Source organism: Chlorocebus sabaeus, chromosome 9 (genome assembly GCF_047675955.1).
Source record: "Chlorocebus sabaeus isolate Y175 chromosome 9, mChlSab1.0.hap1, whole genome shotgun sequence".
NCBI lineage: Eukaryota > Metazoa > Chordata > Mammalia > Primates > Cercopithecidae > Chlorocebus > Chlorocebus sabaeus.
Genome location: NC_132912.1, coordinates 115855659 through 115877864, shown reverse-complemented (window position 1 = coordinate 115877864; position 22206 = coordinate 115855659). Strand labels below are relative to the sequence as shown.

Sequence of the window (22206 nt, the reverse complement as noted above, 5' to 3'; positions counted from 1 at the left end):
AAGTAACCACAACGGCAACACGAACAGTTCCATGCCCATTGAAATCATCATCCTTTGAAGGTATAGATGTCCTAGATAAATGGAACAATGTGTCCATCCATCCAGCTAGTCAGCAAGGGAAATGAAATCCAGGGGAAACCTTAGGAAGATCTGTATCGTGGCCCCTGCTCAGTGATGGTGATGAACTTGTGCTCTTACCAGGGTACAGCCAAAACACTTGGATCCCACACACAGCAAGGCGCTGCCACACACACCTTTCAGTGCATCACCTTAATCCAATTTTCTAAAAAGCTGCTTACTCAATAATGGCTCATTGCTAGAGAAAGGGCAGTTGGACACCCTTGCATCTGTCCCTGCACGCAGCTCTTGGAGGTTAGGATGCTGTCACATCCATGATCCTTCACTGCTAAGGAGGTGGTTTCTTAAGTGCACTCTTGGTGGACTAAGTCTCATTCACCAGAATTAAATTCTTTCTGCTTGACTGTGAGAGGATGAGTAGGATATGTCAGAGAAACTGGTTTATAGCCCCCCAAAAAGTGACATTTACTCTGTCACTGTGCTTTGCTTTCAGCAATAAACTACTGGGGATGGCACACGCCAAGGATCCCGTTTGATCCTGACCATCTTCGTTGCAAATGACACGTTACGCAAACCAGATACACAAGGTGCACCAAATGGGCCACGAGGATGGAGGGGAGGGGAGCAACCCCTTACAAGAGTCCAAGACCACATTCTGGTACCTAAGTCATCACCCACACACTAACTGTATGGTCAAGTTCCAACTTGGGAATATGTTTTTCTTGCTTACAGTAGGTCCAGTTTCCCTAGAGATAAAAATCCAAATCACAGAAACAAGTGACCAGCCTTTATCTGCACAGACTAAGTTGCTTTTATTAATCCAGAACAGCATGCTACAGATACTGTACAGCATGAACATTTATTCATTACAAAAATGGCTTCCAAACCATTAAAAATGAACTTGGAATAAGAGCATAAAACGGAACAGTAACATCACAACTGTTAGGAAACATTCAAAGTATTCACAAAAAATGTTATAGTTAGCATTTTAATAAACCAGAGAAAAATCGGAGACAGGTTTACAATCGCTTCATGTCAACTACAATGGCACTGAATGAACAGGTTTCAGCTTTATACAGCAGTCTGCAACATCAACATGCCTAGATTTTTTTTAGTTTTAAAGTCTGCTGCCTACTCGTATGTAATATGTGTACATAAAAGCGGCAGCCGGTTTTTCGTGTAAGAGTAATCTAATATACAGAATTTTGGCCCTTAAGGGTTTATACCTCTTCATTTAAAATGCTTTCTGGACAATCTGCTACCAAACACATTTTGTTATAGGTGACATTAAAACTACATACAAATCTACCTATGTAACATCACAGCAAAACATGATGAACAAAAATTACAGCATCAAAAAGAGGGAGAAAGCTAAATTCACTGAGAATTTTGGCACGTAAAGTTCTGCACACGGTCAGTCCAGGCCCTAAGGGCGCAGGGTAGGGCATCCCACTGGGAGTAAAAAGGGGAAAAAGATGGTTCCCACTGCTGCTCAGACAGTGTCGCTAAAATTCCCTCACTCATTTTCAAGTCTTGTTTTACATAATGGCTTTTAAAGCAACTTTTGTTAATGCTACTGATCCTTAATGCAACTATTAATGTCCATTTGGTGACAACTGGGTTTCATACAGCAAAAAAAAAAAAAAAAAAAAAAAAAAGTCAAAAAGGGAAACAAAAATATATATACACATTTTATATATAAACTTAAAAACCTTGTACAAATGAGTTGTTATATATAAGATGCTTATGCTAAGGGGGAAAAAAAACTTTATACAGTTTCAAGAAAAAGGAAAACATATTTAAAAAGGGACGACATACAGGTACGACAAGCAATCTCTAAAGCAATAAATACTACTGGCCCAACAGCATTGTGATTCTATTAAGTGTTGAGTAGCATCCCCTCCCCCCAAAAGAACAACACCATGGAACAAGGTATATTAACACATTTTTACCCTTTGTTTCTGTACATTTAAACAATAACAAGTAACATCACAATAAAAGTTGTTTCACACAGAAAAAAAACAAAAAAGTAATGGCACTGCATTCGTGGTGCCCTTACGGTTTAAAAACCAGATGTAAAATGATTGGTTCGCAAGCTCGTATTTAATACAAATAATACAGAACCAACTCCTTCTGGAGGGCTGCTTCAAAATTGCTTCTTTTTTTTCCTTTTTGTTTTTTAATCAGTCTTTTAAAACTAAGCTATCCGAACTACATAACAGTTATGTATATATATATATTTTTTAAACGCTACAAAGACTTTAAACAGCTGTTGATAAAAATTTTGGTAGAATCATGAGGTTCTTCTCTCATCTACATATTTAAAAGGAGAAATTGAAATAAGAATGGGTCAAATATTGACCAATGAACTCGATAAACATCAACTAATGTAGCCACGTGGCACAAAATTAAGAGAGTACAAAACAAAACCTTTCAAGGTGGGGGGGGAGGGGGGCCAAATAAAGAAAAGTGAAACAAAACCATAAACAAAGCGACTGGGGTTCACGACGCTAAAGCTATTCTAAAGACTTGGTGACGAGCGACAGCGGCTGGGGCTGGGTCCCGGCCAGGGAGCTGTGGGAATGTAAGGAAGAAGTCGACGGCTGTGCAACTGATGAGGAGGGGGCGGCAGGCTGCAAAGCGGTTGGGGGCAGGTCCAGGGCCCCATTGGGACAGAGGGCGGAGGCCTTGTGGGTGGCCTCGGCGAGCAGGAGGGCGGGCGGCGGAGGCATCATGGACAGGTGGGCCAGGGGGTCGGGCTTCAGGGACAGCGACAGAGGCTGGGTCTGCTCAGTCTGTGACTTGGCGTCTCGGGGAGGGGAGCCTAGCAGGTTGGGGGAGGGGGGAGGCGAATCTAGTAAGCTTCCATCTGAAGAGGGTGGGCTGAGGCAGCTGCCTTCACCTTGTATGTAGCGAACGCACTTTTTTTTTCTCCTAGAAACAGGGGAGAGAGTTATGTGTGAATAGAGGGCACAGATGCCAAGGGAGAGAGTTACCGAATGCTCGCACCCAAGCTGAGGTCACCTAAGGGATGTCCCACAGAGGTGGCATGCCCAATGGTCCGAGGACAATTACGGTGGCGCCCCCCCGGGGCTGGGTCGCTCACTTCACGGTGCCCAGATCTAAGCCCGTTCTGGCAAACCACAAATTTAAAGAGTCTGAGCTCTTTACCTGCTTCCCCCAACCCCTACTAAACACCCACGGCCCCACCCTGCCCAAATGTACGAGAGCAGCATGGAGGTGGCCACCTGCAGACAGTGGCATCTATTTGCCAGCAAGTGGCTTTGTCCAAATTGACATGAACTGAAAAGCTCTTTTGGCTTAGACAATCCCTCACTTTCCCATCAAGTTTCCTCGGCCCTTCACCCCCATTCCCACCACTACCACCCCCATCCCCCAGTGATGTCTGTGTGTGTGTGTGTGTGTGTGTGTGTGTTTAAAAGAGAAAGACAGAGCTCCTTCCCCAGCCGCCTCGTATCAATATGAAACTCTCAAAATGCTCACTGTTGAGCCCACATAGCTGAAGGCAGCGCTAGCAAGAGGCTTAAAGGTTTTAACACACCACCACCATGAGGCTGCTGGCGCCCAGAGAGCTTTCGGGCTTGTCTGTTAAGAACCACACCAAATCAAGAGAGGTCAGAATCAGGTGAGAAGGGAGGAAGGGAAACAAAAATAAAACAAAATAAACTTTAAAAAAAAAACAAAAAAACAAAAAAAAAAACAAAAAACAAACAAAAAAAGGAAATCACCAAAAACAGGTAGAAGAGGATAAACAAAGGTGGGGGAGGGGGAAGAATAAGAAAAACAGAAAATGATTCAAAGGAACAAGAATAACTGGTTGTATGGCCTGCAGGTTGTGGATTAAATTAAGATTCAAACTTGATTTTTTTTATTTTTATTTTTTTTAAGATTTGGGGCTTTCCCCTCCCCCACCCCGTAGTGAGAAGGTTGGAAGGAGAGATGGTGAGGATGGGATGGATGGAGGGGCATCCTGCCCTTGTCAATATGCCGAGGCCAGTCAATGGAGGGTGCAGCACAAGCTGGTCACCAAAGTGACAACAAAGAAGAAGTGCCAGGGAATCGCAGCATGGACCTTCCTGGGTTTGGGTTATCGTGCGTGTTTAAACCAGAAAGACTAATTTTGCCCTACACCAAAACCAGCATCTCCCCTCTTCACTACTCATTCATGTAAGAAATAGGAATGATAATTTCAGAACCTTTCTTGCTTAGCATCAAAGGATGAGGTCGGGGAAAATCAACTCAAGAAATTGAGCATATGACTTCAAAGCTTCTCCTCCCATTAATCCCAGTCTGATGGGATGGTATTTGGTAAGGAAAGGTGAGCCTGGGGCTCAACCCCACTAATGCTATAAAAATAATGCAGATACAGGAAGTGTGCTCATCTAAGGACCCTAGAATACTGTCAGAACCATGGCTGATAACACTCCAACCAGAAACACGTGTGTAAGCGCTGGCCAGCTTTCTGCTGCTGGAAGCAACCAAGACGCTGCCTGCTTGAAGGCAGCCACTGTCAGACAATGTCACTGGCCTTGGAAAGGAAGGGTGTGCTGAGTTCCTCCTCTCGGCCTGTGCCCCAGAGCTGTCTGATCCTGCCCCTGTGTGCGTGGGGTTTGGACTCAGCAAGATGGCAGGAAGGCAGGGAAGGAGGGGAGGGGTTTAAGGGAGCATGCTCAGTCCTCCCTGCCTCCCAGAGGCTGATTCATGGGGGCTAGTGGCCTCAGGTGTCTGTCTGTTCCCTCTGGGTCAGAAGGAACTCTAGGGGAGCAAGCACCACCCCCTGTCACCCTCAATTTGGCAAGGTTCCTTTTTCTCCCTGGGAGAGAGTAAATAGACTATGGGTTCTGCTTCCATCCCAGAAACCAAGATAAATAATTAAGCCTCTCAGAGTTTTAAACCACCTTAGCCTGCAGATCAAAACATGCTCAAAAAACTAAGATGTCCATGCATTTTAAAAATGGGAGAAGGAAAGGAGGTGGGGGTGGGCGCATAAGCAAAACTGAGAAAGCAACAGAGAAAAACAGAGAGAGGAAAGGAAAGGGAGAAGGAAAGAAGTGGGGAGAACAACCAGGAAGACAAGGGAACGGCACCAAGCAGCATTCCATGCTATATTAGGGCAGAGTGAAAAGATGGGAAAAGCAACTTGGTGGGCTCAAAACAGCATCTTGTTAAAATGTCCACAAATGTCAAATAAAACTAGAAACCTTGTGTGGCAAGCTAGGAGCCCTGATTGGCTAGGAGCGTTCTGGTACTTTCCTCACCCCTCCCACCCTCATGATGTGGAAGTTTCCAGATCACAGGAATGAGAGGGGCATCTGCAACACGGGACATGAAGACTATGGCGACAGAGCGATGGGTCTTCTAAGGTGGCTGAGCACAGGGCAGCTGGCACGCACACACACTTCTGACAAGTCAGAAAATGCCTCAGTTGGCAACTTCTTTTCTTTTTTTTCCCTTTTTTTTTTTTTTTAAGTACATTTTGTCCTTGGGTTTCAGCATCAAGCCAGGGGTGGCCACAGCCATGTTAAAAGGAAAAGTTGAGCAAAAGGGGGAAGGTAACCCATACTCTTAGCACCCCCAACCTAGGCTTCACCTCGATTCAGAGTGGCCTCTTAAAAACCCCTTTCTAGCTTCTTACTTATTCTGGAAGGAAACTAAAGGTTTTTCCTGATCCTGTTTTGGAATAACGTCCCTCAAAGACAGCAGAAATGTATTTGCTCATCATTCCATGGGATGGAAAAGTCACCAATGAAGAAAAACGTCTGCCGGGAAAGTCTGAACACTGCTGAGACTGGAAAGAAAACCAGGTGGAGACGGGGACCTGGGGAACTCTGGCACCTAGGACCAGGAGCTCAGCATCTGCAGCAGAAAGGCTGCCATACTCACAGCCCCTCCAAGATGCATTTTAGAAAACGATGCTGCTCAAACAGGAAGCAGCTACAAAAGTTTTAGGTTGACAGATTTTTTTTTTTTAATATATCAATAAAATTCTGGGCTCTGAAGATACACCCAGGCTGTAAGCAAGGTGTAAGCTATGTCCAAATGGGGGACGTACATTTGGGTCAATGTTAGAAATAACTTCAAGAAACAAAAAGTCTGACTTGCAGCAACTGCTTCCAAAACAAAAAAAGAGGATTCATAAAACCACCACTCACCCCATTAATAAAATAAACAAAGCAGATACCTGAACCGGCCTTACTGTGAGGCACACACAATAGTGTCAGTTGTATATTTCTACACATCATGAGAAACCCTCTCTTTTAGTGACCCTTGTGGTTCACCAGTCATTTGGCCATGGCAGGGCATCTCAGAACAGGCTTCCACAGCTAGTTATCTTCCCACCTGGTACAAGTAAAATGTTGACAAATTCACTGCTCAACAGAGTCCCTGCCCTCCCTGGCTAGTCCTAATTAAATACCTAACCTCCTCCATCAACTTTGTCACAAAACTCCTTTCTGTTGTGCAGAGAGGACCCCAGGACTGTGTCAAAGGGACATCTGTCAGCTCTGTGAACACTCCCGTCTCACAGAATGCCTGGGGATTCCTCTCCTGCTGGGTGTTCAACTCGCCCCCAAATCCCTCATTCCATGGGCAGAGGGCTGTCTGTGTGGCCCCCTCTCAGGGAAGACTCTCAGGCCCTCACTCCTCTAATGGGCTGGGGTCAACATGAGGCACTTCACCGATCTCTCGTATTGGCATCAGAAAAGGGGGGAAGAGACACAGGAGACTCGTGGGCATGCACGTAATGGGATGCACATCTGATCTAACGTCTAAACACGCAGCACATGGCAAAGTCATGAAGGGGAGGGACACGTGACGAGGGAGGCACTACAAACAGGGAAGCGTGTTTGGGGTGTTGAAATACCTACCATCATAATATTCCAAATTCAAAGACTGCTTGTATCAGAACAAAGAAACAACAAATTTAACCAAAGGTGGTCATTAAAGGAAAGGAAATGAGACAGGAGCTAGTTGGTATCCCTCCACCAAGAAGGAAGTACCTACGCTTTCCCTGAGAATGCAGGCTGGATGGAGACCTGCAGGTGGAACATGGGTGCTTAATTTGGACACTTCTGGGCTATTCTGATTCGTTTTGGAACCAGTGCTATATATATACATGTATTTTGTTAATTCTGCAGGCCTAGGGACGCTGCAGTCTGAGACTGCATGACTCACTGCTTGCAGCCCTTTAGCTGGTGCATGCCGTTCAATGCCACGCTTCTTTTTCAGCACTGTAAAACAATGTCAGCTAACCAAGCTCCTCTGTACAGACATGTGGTTTTTTAAACATAAAACAACCAAAAAGGAAAAAGAAAAAGGGAAAGAAGAAGCCTACCCCAGAACCCTTCTCCATATGTCTCGACTCTAAGTGCACGGGAATGCAATTGCTGCCAAGTGTTAACTCATTCAAACCTTTGGAAAGGGTGGCTCTCTGTGCTCAGTACCCGGGCCACCGAGGCATTCACAGGGCCGGGCCAGCTCCAGGATGCTGGCTTTCAAAGCAAAAAGATAAGTGCCCCTCCTTGTTTGTTAAGGCTGTGGTCTCAGTCCTGCCACCAGGGATGTTACTGACGAGAGCAGCGGGGAAAGAGAGAAAGAGAAAGTGGGGAGAGGAAACGGCATAAAATTAGCAAGGAAATTTTGAAGAATGAGGATCATTAGTCATTGATGCCAGAGGGGAGGTAGATGGGAACGAGGTCAAAATAAATTATCACGCTAAGGTACCGGAAGGACAGAATGCTTTGATTTTCCCAAAGGCCTCGCAGTGGTAATATACCTGCACGGTTTGCACCATAAAGTCTGTCGGTCAAGCCCGAACAGTGCCCGACACTTCTTTGGAGTATTTGCATCTGTTAGCATAAGGTAAACACAAAAAATACAACACAATGGTGGGTCGTGCTCAGTTGGATGTGAAATCTCAGCTACCGCTTCCTTTTCTTCTCTATCACCTTGGTTCTACTTGATAATCTTCCCTCACCAAGGACATGAAAGGAAAGGACTTCTATGAGTCAAAAGAAAAAAAAAATAAAATAAAACAATAAAACACACACACACAAAACAACAACCAGAAACCAAAAAACAACAATGAAAAATAAATAAATAAATAAAAAGAGAGAGAGAAGAGGAGGGGAGAAGGTGACGTCATTTGCTTCTACCTAGGCCAGGATTCCGATCCTGGACTGTCACAAGGAAGGGACAGGGGTTGGCAGGTAACATTGCCTGGGAGGGGGCGCACTAAGGTTTGTTGTCGCTGACCCGAGGAGGCATGAGTGATGCTGTTTTACAGTGGCATTTTGGCTGGCAGCAGCAGGAGAACAAGCACATCCCTCATAGAGCCCATACACTTGGCAGTGTCCCACTCCCCTGTGTCTCCTGAGATCCACACACAGAGCTACAAAGCAACAGGCCAGAGAAGGGGGAGAGGATCGAATAGACCAGCTGCAAACCAGCACAGCGAATCTGGAAAACTATACACACCTGCAAGGGCCGCACCAGTTATTCTGTTGATCAAGGCCAAAGCGCGCTCGGCATTTCTTAGGAGCGCTCAGGTCTGAATGAGTTCAAGAGAGAAGCGAGCAGAGGAGGAGAACGTGGGAGAAAGGGAGAGAGAGAGAGAAAGAGAGAGAGAGAGGGAGAGGGAGGGAGGGGGGGAAGAGAAAGATACAAATAAGAAAAAAATAAAAATAAAAAAGGGAATAAATCAATGACCTGGTTACTAATTGCAAAATATTGACTTTAGTTTTTTAACTTTCTTTAATTAAAAAAAAAAAGGTAAAAATCACATTCTTATTCAACTTTTGAAATTAGCTGTTGCAAATAAAGCTGCAGTATCCCTTCTTTAAGGACTGTCTCTCAGATTTGGTTCGAGCTGACAAAGGGAAGTTAGACACGGAAGAACTCTTTTAAATATTTTTCCTCTTTTAGTTCTGCTTTCCCTTTTTTTCTCTCAATTTTTTTTCTTAAAGAAGAAAATAAAGCGAAGGAGGGAATTAAGTTTGTAACATGCTTTTTTCTTCTCAGAATACAATAGTTTAAAAAAAGAAAAAAATTACAAATAAAAACAGAACAAAATGAAACAAAATAGAAAGAAATAAAGAAAGAAAAGGGTTGTGGTACTGGGATATTGCAGCTTTTGGAATGTTCGTCTTTTCTTTTAAAATCTATTTTCATTAATTATTAAGAGAGGAACAGATAAAGGTAAACAGGCTGTGTGAATGAGCTGTTAGGAGTTAGTTAGAAGCTCATAGCAGCATTTAAGCAGGCACAGTCAGTAAAATGCTAGTGGATTTGCAAATTATGAGCAGAAAAGCAAAAGGAAGAAAAAAACTAAAATAAAAAAAAAGCAAAGGAAAAAATAATCATACTGCGGATGCATGCTTGCGTGAGAAAACTTAGTGGGAGCAATGAAAAAAATGCCATTAGATTAAGGAGGTTTATTACTGAATTCCTTCCATTTTTTTTTAACCAGTCTCTTTTAAAGAAATACTGCATATTCAATTTGCACAGTTAGTTCAACTCTAAATCACTGTCATCACTGCTTAAACAACTGTTATGGGAAAAAATAAATAAAGAAACAAAACAAAGGTTAAATTAAATTAAAAAAAAAAAAAAAAAAAAAAACAGAAGCAACTGAAAAAAAAAAAAATCTACCGAAACATACGAAACCGTGTTGATGGTCACTTTAAAGAATGTTCAAATGTCATACGTGTTTAAATGTTAATAAAACTATAATGGCAAGAAAAATTAAAAAACAGTTTATCAACTATTTTAATGACTCAAAATGACATTAGCACCTGTAATCGGAGGAAGTGAAAGGCAAGGATTTAGGAAACATTCGCTGTGTTCTGAAAAAAAAGAACAAATTATACAAAGCCTTCAAAATTTTTGTTTTGTTTGTTTGTAAAAGCCTGGCCTTCTCCAAGGGACCTCTGAGATTGCCTATGCAGTATTTCTAATTTCTTCTAGAGAATGACAAACCTCCTTAATTTAAAATGGGTGTAATTTACCACTGTAAAGGCATGCATCAGAACATTCAGGAACAGCCCAGTTAATATCAAACACTCACACACACCCCCTCCTACTCCCCTAAGCCCCGCCCCCTCCTCATTCCTTCTCAGGCACATACAAAATAAGCAGACTGTATAAATCCCGGCATAGGCATGCCTACCGCTTGCTCTCCAGTTATAGGCTTTGCAGTTATTTTAAAACACATTCCACTAGAATTACAATGTGCTTTTCATGCAACAATGGATGTTACTAGCTTTAAAAGGGCAGTCATGAAGCAATTAATTAAAATGCATAAACAAAAAGGCTGGCTAAGAAGGGTTCCCCCACAATGTCCTGGCCTTGAATTTCTCCTGCCTCCCCCAGATGGAAACCTAACATAAAAGGGTGGTCCTCAGGCTACGGCTTCTTCCTCTAACCTGATGATTGTCACTTACCATTGGTCTCTCCCGGCTGCTTGTCCCTTTTCCTCTTCTTCTTCTTTCCCTAGATGAACAGACAAAACACAGGGAATTATTGCAAGAAACAGACGTGAGAAGAGTGTCTGGGCGCACCTGGAAGGAGAAGGCAGGAGGAAGTGACCATACTGCCATCTCCATCCACATCAACTCCCGGTATTTGTCCAACCTCCAACCCCGCTTCAAGCCAAATGCCCTTGCATTGTACCCCAGCTGGAGGGACACGCCTTTCTTGGGAGAAGAGAAGGGATTGGCGGGTGGTGAAGGGAAGCTCTCATTTCTCATATACCTATGTCCACTGTCAAACCTGACCCACAGCATTGGATCCATAAAAGGGAAGGGGGGACTGCATGAGGAAGATTCGGAGAGGAGTGGGATGACGACATTGCAAGCAGTCTGAGAGCCCATCTTTGAGGAGCACATGAAGGTGGTCATGGCTGCACCAGCTTCAAGGGCTGCCCTGCCTGACCTGCTCACAGCTCTTACTTATGAATGCCAAAGGGTCCCATTCTCAATCAAGAGAATGAAAGCTTTAGCAGGGGCTTCTCTTAGAGTTGGTTTTTAAAGATGTGGGGAAAAAGGGTAAAATAGGACCAGGAATCATATGGGCTCCTTTCACAACTGCTGAGTGGGCTGGGAGCAGTGGCTGATGCCTATAAGCCTGGCACTTTGAGAGGCCAAGGTGGGAGGATCACCTGAGGTCAGGAGTTCAAGACCAGTCTGGCCAACATGGTGAAACCCCCGCCTCTACTAAAAACACAAAATTAGCCGGGCATGGTGGTGGCGGGTGCCTGTAGCCCCAGCTACTCGGGAGGCTGAGGCAGAAGAATCACCTGAACCCGGAAGGCAGAAGTTGCAGTGAGCCAAGATCATGATACTGCACACCAGCCTGGGTGACAAGAGTGAAACTCTGTTTAAAAACAAACAAACAAGAAAACAAACCAAACAAACAAAAACCTGCTGAGTGGACACCTGTAAGAAAGAAGACGTTCCCTCAATTCTCTTCTAGCTGACATAATGAGGATACGATTCCTCCCGAGAATGGGTACATGTATTGAGCCTATGCCAGGTGCCAGGCATGATTCTAGGTGTGCTACGCAGATGGACTCGTTTTAATCCTCACAACAATCCTCTTCAACAGGTATTACCGCCATTCCAGTTTCACAGAGAAGAACACTGAGGAGTTAGGTAACTTTGCCAGGGTCACACGTCTAGCAAGTGGTGGGGCCAGGAGAGAACTCAGGTGGTCTTGGCTCCAAAGCCCTCAACCACAAAGTTCTGCTGCCTGCATGTTTAATGCCTACCCTCCAAGGAAGCTCTTTCAGTGAGGGGTTTAGGAGATGAACTGCATAGAGTCTTTCATATTCTCCAACCTGATCCTTCTTGGTATCCTGACCGTCTGCTCGAGGTTGCAGATGTGGAATGGGACTGGGGGGAATTCAGGAGAGGGTGACTGCCTCATTCCGGATTGAACTAGTTCTCCCTCCCCTCATAGTCCTGCCCAGATGAAGTAGCTGCCTGGCATACATCGAAATGAAATGGTCTTACATTTCTATATGTTTCAGAACAGCTAAAAGTTGCCTTCACCTAAAGCTTCTCACAATATGTTGATGTCAGCTCAGAAGAGAAAAAGACAATGATAGGTAGAAAGAAACTTGAGGTCTGGGCGCAGTGGCTCACGCCTGTAATCCCAGCACTTTGGGAGGCCAAGGCGGGCAGATCACAAGGTAAAGAGATCGAGACCATCCTGGCCAACATGGTGAAACCCCCTCTCTACTAAAAATACAAAAAAATTGCTGGGCATGGTGGCACATGCCTGTAGTCCCAGCTACTCGGGAGGCTGAGGCAGGAGAATGGTGTGAACCCGGGAGGCGGAGCTTGCAGTGAGCTGAGATTGTGCTACTGCACTCCAGCCTGGCGACAGAACAAGACTCCGTCTCAGAAAGAAAAAAACAAAAAAAGAAAGAAAGAAAGAAAGAAAGAAACTCGAGAACATGTTAGGCTCTGTCAGCTGTCAGGAGAACCTCAAGCTCGGTGATGCCACCAAACTTAGGCTCCACCCTAGGGCTGAGGGCCATCTGTTGTAGAAATGGCCTCTCTCTTCTATGAGGTCAAGGGGCCTGTGCCACTTGGGAGCTTTGTTTTGGCCTTCTGCTCAGGGCTTTTATTGAAACGTGCTATGTCCCTTCATGTACAATTTCTTTTAAAAGGACTTCATGTGCTTTATCATGAAGCTGGCATCTCATGGGCCTGCAACAGACCATCTCCATGCCCGCGCCTCTCGCACGTGAGGGGCAAAGTGCCACTTGGCTGTCCTGGAACAGGCAGGTGGGCCTAGTTTCGGTTCACTTAGGAGCCTGAAGTATTCATAAAAACCGGGCACAGAAATGTTTTAACTTCATGGAGTATCAGCATCCCCATAGACAAGGGCTTCTCAGCCACGTGTGAAAAAGCATCTCCATTTCCAGTTCCTTGCAATATACTGTGGAGGCATCTGAAAATTCCTCTACCCACAAGGAAGCTGTCCCTTTAGGATATAGCATAGAGATGGTGACTACTGAAGAAGTTCTCATTTAGACTAGAGACTTCTGGAGGACAGGGACTGTGTTTTAATAAAAAGAAGACATGAGAAAGTGGATAAACCCTAAGCTTAGTGAAGAGGAAGATGCGTCTCCAGGGAGGTGGCCACCCTACTACCCCCTTAAATGTAACAAAAGAAAGAAAGGGCCTAATATAGGGGTGGAAGAAAAGAAACTCAGGTGAGCAAATGGCATGGGACCTCTATCCTTTACCTAGTGTAGAGGGTTAGAAAGGAAACAATGTCAAATATAACCCCAGGGCTTAGATATTACTGTGGGACTCAAGATTTTTTTCTCTTGGTCTCTAGAGAATGTGCCAAGTCTGACAACCCAGATGTGACTGTTTTCACTCAATTCTGTTTTCCTAAGGTAGAGACATAAAGTCTTCCATTACCAGTTGGCTGGAAAAGCAGGAATGTGAAAGAGGCATGAGGCGAGCTCAGGAAATATTTTCCAGAAGAACCTTTTGGAGTTTACAATGACCAAAGTAATTTATGGAAACTCCCATGTCAAGTTAGTTTAAAAAAAAAAAAAAATACTAGTAAGTTGCTACCACATTCAAACCCATAAAAGCGTCAATGCTGCGGTTCTTAGTCCCAGTGTTCCCTAGTGCATAAAAGGAAGGAGTGAGTGTGAGTGTGTGTGTTCACACCCATGTGTAATGAGTCATTGTATTAGGAATCTAAGTACCTCTTACAAGAGATAAAGTTCCTAGAGCCCTAAATCCAGATCTCTAAACCTCAAATCGTCTCAGGAGTTCCCTTATTATACCAAACCATCTTCCAAATTTAAAACTGAGCTAAAGCCATTTTGAGTGCCTCACAGCCCTTCTGAAACCCAGAAAGTATGTCACAAAAAGCCTCGAGCAATACTTTCTCTAAACGACTCTGAGGCAAGTCAAACACGGTATTCTTTTGAAGCTATCACAGTCTGCCTTGTACCTTTGTAGAGATTTCACCCTGCACAACTCCAGGGGGCACCATTCACATAGACCCCAGTGTAAATGACATACTCTAGAGTTGTGCAGTGCACGCCCTGCACAGCTGTACATGAAGGCCCTACTATGACCCAAAATGTCTACTGGGGATATGATCTCTACAGAGAAGCTGAATTCCGCTCTGTGGTATCATTCTAGATTACTCAAAGAATTGGGTCTGTAGCAGGTAGAAGCTCAAGATGAACTCTAAGAACTTCTGACCCGAAACCAGGAGAGCAGCTTTCCTGAAATGATATGGTTGTGTACGTGGAGGCTATGGAGCCTGCCTGCTGCTGGAAATCTCCACCTCAGGGTCAGGTGGGGGTGAACAGCAAGCCTGTGGGAGAGCATTCACTTTCTCATCCTCTTCCTTTCAGCTCCAGAAGAAAGGCTTCCCCACTGCACACATGCTGGGGACAAACAGAAAGGTCCCAAGCAGTGGAGACCCCGTGCAAGCCCATCTGTCAGCGACAAGGGCTCTCTCAGTAGAACACACGCGCCATCCAAGAGGTGCCAGCACTCCTTCCTGATGCAACTCCCAGGAGGAGCACAGTCTAGCGCTGCCAGCTAGGGGGGCAGGGCCTCGAGAAAGATGGCCAGGGGCACCTCCCTTCTCCCTCGTCTGCACTGCAAGCACGGGTTTAAAAGTATGAGAAGAAAGAGGAAGGAGGCCTGAAATCACTCATCAGAGCAGGCAGAAGCAGCTCCTCTTCAGGATCACATAGGCCCGCAGATGTTTGCGATCTCCTGGCAGATGCTAAGTTCTCAGGGAGTAAAGATGTCCGACTTAACTCTGAATCCCTGTAATAACTTGTGCACAGTAAGTGCACACTCAGTTCAGTAATAATTTAACGACCTCAACCCCCAAACGTAGAGCTGCTTCACCGCGGATGATGCCAGTGGGAGAGTCAAAAGTAACTGGAAAAGTAACCATCCACGGTTCCAAGACATTGACAGGAAGGGGATGAGAGGCCTGTGCCGGCCTTAAGACAAGTTTTGGTTTTCCCCTAAGAGTGGACAGAAGTCTCTGGAAGACAGTGTGCTCATGGGAGGAGAGGAATCGTGGGGTCACAACCACTGCAATTAGTAAAAACAATCATACCATGGTGTTTCCTACAACCCAAGAGAGGACTAGGTAGATCCTGTAGCCAACACAGAGCCCAGGATCACACACACCACATAGCACACCTTTCCCTGCCCCTGCTGGACCCAGAGTCAGTCCATGCATCCTGCCAAAGGCTGACTTCCTCTGGCTGCTTTCAGGGATATTCCCATCATGCTCTTCTCAGGATGAAATAGGCTTCTAACTTCTACTGCACCATGGCACAAAGCAATAGTTTTCTTTTTCCTTCTTAAGGGGTAAAGGGCCTGCTGAAAGACCTGGGAGGAATTAAATTCTGTTCCTCCACACCTACCCACTGGTCTTCCCTAGGCCATACCACTGATCACTGCTGAGGAGCCTGAGGAACCTAATTCAGAACATAAGGTACTTTGGGTGTATCCTAGAGCCTTGCCTCCTCTAGGAAGTAGACAAGCACCAAATCAACCTCATTGGTCCTGAGCTGGAACAATGGGACTGCAGCCTCCTCTCTCCACCCTGAAGAATGACTGTGAGCTGATCGAACCATCCATACTGGAAGCCCCTCCCTGCAGTTTAGTGATCCAGGAAGATGCTACTGGTCCTCAAAGTGGGCAGACTGGACGCTCCTGAGGCCCACCCCAGTCAAATGGCAGGTCCTGTTTTCTTTGTCCATATAGACGCACAACACAGCTCTACAGACTCTTATCCTAAGGAAAACGATCCACCTACATAGTTATCCCGCGCGGACCAGCCGGGGTACAGCTGCATATGAAGCTGTCGCTCCTTCCGGGCCAGCTCATAGTATTTCGCTTGCTCTTCTCTGGACAGTGCGTGCCACTGGAGGGGATGTGGGGTGCAGACGAGAAAGACATGAACAAACAGAAAAGCATGAAAGAACATCACACACTAAGCCAAGGTCAGGGAATAAACGCTGCTGCTTTTTTGGTTGAGTCTGTCCAGAAATGGTATAATCTGTACATACTGACTGTTTGCTGGGTCCTGGCACTAACAGGAATACTTAGACAAAACTTGATTTGTTATCTATGTCATTCTGTCATTTACTCACTCTCTCGGGTGGGGGAAGAGTATGGCTGTGGCTGTTCTGAATGCTATCTGAGTGCGGAGTAACTAGTCCTGACTCCATGAAGGTCATTCGAGGACTCAGAATGTGGCTGAAGGGCAAGAATTCTCCACAGAAATGCGGACAGAGACATTCTGCCACCTGACCTGCTGCACTCTGGTCCCTCACCACCCGCCCCCCACTTCTCCCTGAGAAGGGCGTCACCTACCCTCCGCCCAAGGATCTGGTTGATGGCCGCGCTTTCTTTCAACGTGCACTCAGCTACGACCTTTGCTCTCATTTCCTTCATATACAACATGAATGCATTAAGAGGTTTCTTTATGTGGGGCTTCTTCTTTTCTTCTTCCTTTTTGGAGTCCTGATGCTTTCTGGAGATAGACAGAACAGACACAACCCAATAAACAAGGTAGTGGTCCAACTTCCTCCATGGCAGAGAGCGTATCTCCTTGTCTCCTAACCCCCAAGTCTTGCAGTTTTGGATTAAAAACCATGTTTTTAGTCTTCTCTACCCCAGAAAATGGAATAAAAATAGCTTGGAGAGGGATTGGGGGAAGGGAGGGATTTTGCAATCACTTCCTCAAGTTTCACAAATACACAATTTTCCCAAGCCGGAGAGGAAAGCACATGGTTGCTGTCTTCACCTCGGCAGGGTTTTCTCCTGCTTGCAGAACAAAGCTCCAAATGTTCAAGTACAGGGTTAGGGGGCAGGGAAGTGGTTGCAAATCCCAGTGTATCCAAGCACACACACAAAAACCAGTTCTGTTCTAACCCGCGGTGATGCAGTGAGATTCTGCCACTGTGCACTCTCTCTATCTTTGTAAGGCAGTACAGAGCCCATACAGCCTGGGTATTGGCTGGAGTCAAACCAAACGAGGCCAACCTTAGGGACAAGGCCACCACCCAGTAGCTGCAACAGGCTTGCAGAACACTGTGGCAACGAAGAAGTGAGAAAAACAGCAACACTTACGAGCTATGGAGTGAGCCGACGTCACTCTGGGACGATTCCTGTTTGACTGTTGGTGTGACTATGGCCGGATGCGGAATGCCCGTCGTGTGTAGCGTATGATGTGGTGGGACCATATGGGGAGGGAACCTAGAAGACAGAAAGCTGTGTAAATCGTCAGAATCAAAATGAATGAATGAGGAGGGATGTGTACACACAATTAAAAAGAAAAAAAAAAAAGCACGTAACACTCACATGAAAGCAACGCAAGGCATATGAAACCTGTCAGCATTAATTAGCGATAAATTAAACATAATGATTCTCATAATGTCATTAAAGCCAATCTCCCCCTTCATTATTGCTACTGACATAAGACATTATGATTTTTAACATATTTAGCAAAAAACAAATTTAACTGACGTACTTGGGCGGAAAAGTGGGCTTGGACTACCTGCCAGAAATCACACGTCCACTTATTTTTTGAGGCATTATTAGTGGCATCTAAGAAGACAATTTCCTAAGTCCTAATCAGCTCTAAAATGAAAGGTGAAATCTTTTGTTGTATATTGACAGCTAAATAAAATATTAACGTGGTTGAAATATACATACATTTTTGACAATGCTGTGCAAGCCTCATTAGGCCTCATCCTGTTGATGAAGTGCAATACAATTTTTATTTTTCTTTTGCGCTGTGTCCCATCATTTGACAGGAATGGGAGAGAGTGAGGCAGGAAGAAAGGGAAAATTCAAATAGTTCCTATTTGGTTCGTATCATAAGTCATGGACATTTTAAATAAGTTTGTATCCCTTTCTGGAAAGATGCAAAAAAAAAAAAAAAAAAAAAAAAAAAAAGGAAAGGAAAGAACAGGTGCGCACACACACACAATAAAGCTTTGATTCTGATTTGTATGCCCTTTCTCCTCTAAAATTTAGGATTCCTATATCACTTTTACTTCATATGTTGTCTATGCATCATTAAGAAGTCTCCTAAATGATTATCAAAATTATAAATGAAAGATATAGTTTATTTTCTCTCCTCTCATGCTGCTCATTTTTTGGACAGTTCTCTAAGACACATTTTAGGGCCTGAATTGGCATTTCCCAACCAAGTACATTAGCCAGGACAGAGCTAATTTCAACCTATTCTTGGCCTATCTGCAAACTGACAACTGGATCAAACACCTTTCTCATTTTCTCTTTTGCATTGTGTCACCATGATTTGTACTGGGTTGGAAGACTCGCCCCTCTTCCAGCAACATATCCTACTATAGAAAAAAGTAGTGAGGGAGAGGGCAGAATCCCAAAAGAAAACAAAATGGCAGCCTCCTGCTCCAACCTGGCAAGGTGATTCAAGTGAGCAGATGGGAAGCTGTTCAGATGAAGATCATGGCAACTGTTGCTTTCTTAGTAAGCCCAAACCAAAACCGTCCAACGTACCACCCAAGGAATAATAACCTGCTCTTCACAAAGCCAATTCTGGTGGGAACTAGAGGGCCTGCCTAATGAGGATCTATCACGACAATTCTCTCGAAAGGATTCCGTATTTATTTACAAAGTTTCTTCCAAAAACGGGCTAGAGATAGTTTCCATTCAGCCAAAATGAGGTAACAAACGTTAATGTGAAAAATAATAAAATGATTAAAGTACTAACTGAATCTACACAGATCAACAGAGGAGGGAAAGTTAATGAAAGTTAATGAACAACGCTGATTCTTGAAGAAGGCCCAAGCCACAGTAGACATTTCACTCAAAACTCCCACCCTGAGGTGGCCTCTCCTGCCACTGTCTTTACACATTTAAGCCAGTGGTGAAGACTGCATGACATGACTTTAAAAATAACAACCATACGAGTCCTTTGAATGTATCAAAAAAATAAGAGAGAGAAGGAAAATGTAAGGAAACAAACAAGCTCACAACGTTCATCCCCATCCCCTCAAAATAATGTGAAAAACAAAAAAAGCAGAGCCCTTGGGAGACACTTGGGCTCCAAGTGACACCCTGTTCCTTCCCACTGCTCGAAGGCCTCAGAGGAAACAGAAGCTAAGAACATGTGTTCTTGGAAACCCTTGGGTGAAGTGGTGGGTGGCAGCTTTTACTGTGCATTTTAAAGGCCTGACATTCCTCAAATACATATGTTCCTTTCGTGCAGACTGAGAATATGTGTACAGACGTGCGAGGGAAAGGGAGGGGGAGAGAGAACAAGGCTGTGTGTGTGTGTGTGTGTATGTGTACGTGTGTGTACATACACCAAATACCATGGGAAGACGCCACAATCTGAGTACATTTTGGGGTGCAAACTTCCAATGCTGCCATGAAGAAGACACATTTCTAAGTTCCCATACCTACACGTATATTCCCGTATCTGAAAAATGTTCAGCACAGAAAGAGAGCGGGTATGAATGTGGATGTGGGCTGTATACACATACCTTCGCTTAAGAAATTCCTTTCTGCAGACAACTATTTCATGAAATGCAATAAACACCCTAAAAATTCTAAGCAGCTCATTATATGCCCCCGTCTGCTTTCATGGCTCCAAGCCAGAATATAATGATGAACCTTAACTTGTTAAGAACAACTAATTTTTGTTTCTGGCTGTCTCAGGGGCTTCTCTCTTACTCACTCTCACTTTACTTCACTGTTGACACGTTTCTGTTAACCGGATGTCATCTGCCGGCCTTGATTTTATGCACAAGCAGTAGGATGCATTTTCCTGTGCAACAATCCTGCTTTGAGTTGCATTAGGTTTGTCATTATTCTCTCATTTTCCCCCTTGCACTTGTAACATTTCATCTCTTCCTGCCTTATTTTTTGTGAGCCACGGTGCACCCACATTATGGTTTATACATGATCTCGCTCCCTTTGAAGCCGGCAGATTTCAGAGCCGGCTCTCGTCAGGAGAAGAGCCTTGCACCAATTTAGCGGGCTGAGGGCCCGGAGCTCCAACATCTCAATCTAAAGGGGGTCACAGGGTGGCACAAGTGAGTGTCAGCAAGAGCTGTTTAATTGCCAATCTAGGCTTCTCCATGGTGTTTAAAGTATAATGACCCATCACTTAATTCTGAGAAGTCCTGGCCCCACTGCCGAATAGAATGAATATCAAAGGATGTTCTGGAACAGGGCAAGCTGCCTACATTTGCTATAACTGCCGTAAGTATAATAGACCTATACTTCTGTCGCCCCATTACCACAATAATGTATTTAATTTGCTGTATACGCTTTTTAACTAGCTATCTTTCATTTGGCCTACCTGGGGAATCGGCCACCTCTCCCCGCACCTTGAGGCCCTAACCTTTCTTCCTGACGTTCCCTTCCTTTCCTCCACCCCCTGCCCACCTATAAATCATCGACTAACCTCCTAATGATAATTCAATCGATCAGCTTAACCCCAATCCCTATCCTACAATTACTTTACCACTTTTAACCTCCGGAATGCACCAAATAAACAAACATGAAAAAGAACCAGGTGCAATATACAAATGCTGGCAAGGTGGGAAGAGGAGTTGTGGACTATAAGCTGCTACACTAACAGAACTACATGTAGCCGTGGTCCCTGGGTGCTCTCCACCTGGGAGACCCCCTATTCATTCCCATGCTTTGCGAAGCTGTGATGACACTATTTACTAAGCGTATGCTTCCTCTTCTCTCCAGGTCAGAGAACACACGAGCGTTTTCCTGCCTAACTAATACTGGCATGGATTTTGAAATTTTGATGATATATCGCAGGTAGAAAATGGATCTTTTCAACTGTGATATCCATGGCATAGTTACCGATGCTAGATATGCCACAGTTTGTTTTTCTTAATGAATGTAACTCTCTGTCACTGCCAAAATTACTGTTTTGTAAGTAGGAAAAGCAGCATCTTGACCTGTCTTTCCAGGCCCTTCTCTGGTCTTGGCTTGACATGTTGGCAGCAGGGATTGGGGAAAGAAGCTGGGGACAGCATCCCTGCCATGTAACGCATGCTAATGTCATTATGTGCCATCATCAGAATGGGTTGGTGATTTCAGACCATCAGCAAAGTCTAAACCTCCACCGATTTAATTAACTTGACTGAAAATCAGATGAACAGAAAATAAAACTATCATTAGAAACAATTAGCGACTACTTAAACATACTGTTGCCAACCAGTTTGTAAATAAACTAGCAGTCACTGAAAAATTAGCCAGAATTAATCAGAGGGAGGAAAAGAAGAACACGGGAATAGGAGTGTATCTTGTAAATATATTTCTATGCTGAAATATAAATACATACGAATGTACAGCACACACACACGATTTTTTTTTTAACTTTAAAAGACTTAGAGCTGCACAGACCACTATGATACGCACCAACCACGTGTGGCTATTGAATATTTGAACTGTGGCCAGTCTAAACTGAGAAGTGCTGTGTGTATAAGATACACATCAGATTTTGTACCAAAGCTCAGTACAAAAAAAGAACATAACATCTTATTAATAGTTGTTGTCCAGGGATAGCATGTTAAAATGACATTTTGGCTATATTGCATTGAATAAAAATATGTCATTAAAAATAATTTTATCTTTTTAAAAAAAAAAATCTTTTTTAAAAACACGGCTACTACGAAATTTAAAATTCCCTCTGTGGCTCACGCTGTACTTCTACTGGACAGTGCTACCTTCGAGGGGAGGAGGTGGATGCTTTCTTGTTGACTTGGAATCAGAGTCTGAGCTTTGAAAGCACCAATAATCTTTATTCGAACTCTTCTTGGTATAATAATAAAACTACCTTCACCGCTACCTTTCTTGCCGAGGACAGGACAACAGAGAAATGGCATTTTAAAAAGCTTCAGTCCTGTTTCTCCCTTGCCTTACTTAATTCTTTAAAATACATTGTTCAACTGAGCGACTCAAAAATTTTACCCAGAAAGACATCACTTACCTTGGAATTTCAGGGCAATTTTTCAGGATTTTCTGGGAGTACAATCTAATGTCACATTGGCTTTACACTAATAGAACTACATGTAGC

At 44.2% G+C, this 22206-nt stretch overlaps 1 protein-coding gene across 50 annotated transcripts in view; it reads right to left on the bottom strand.

The window, feature by feature from the left end:
• Positions 1-865: 865 nt before the first annotated feature.
• Positions 866-22206, bottom strand: part of TCF7L2 (transcription factor 7 like 2) — a 219728-nt gene continuing 198387 nt past the window's right edge. For 9 of the 50 annotated variants that reach the window (XM_073019335.1, XM_073019333.1, XM_073019334.1 and 6 more), the window contains 7 exons: positions 17244-17369; positions 16485-16644; positions 15925-16032; positions 10539-10587; positions 9891-9941; positions 8575-8647; positions 866-3012 (listed from right to left, as the gene is read on the bottom strand). In XM_073019335.1, coding sequence (XP_072875436.1) covers positions 2595-3012; positions 8575-8647; positions 9891-9941; positions 10539-10587; positions 15925-16032; positions 16485-16644; positions 17244-17369 — 985 coding nt within the window. In that variant the 3' untranslated portion in view covers positions 866-2594. Of the gene's footprint in view, positions 3013-6964; positions 6991-7872; positions 7947-8574; positions 8648-9890; positions 9942-10534; positions 10588-15924; positions 16033-16484; positions 16645-17243; positions 17385-22206 lie in introns of those variants that run through there. The other 41 variants (XM_073019332.1, XM_073019330.1, XM_073019331.1 and 38 more) reach the window with 22 other exon arrangements.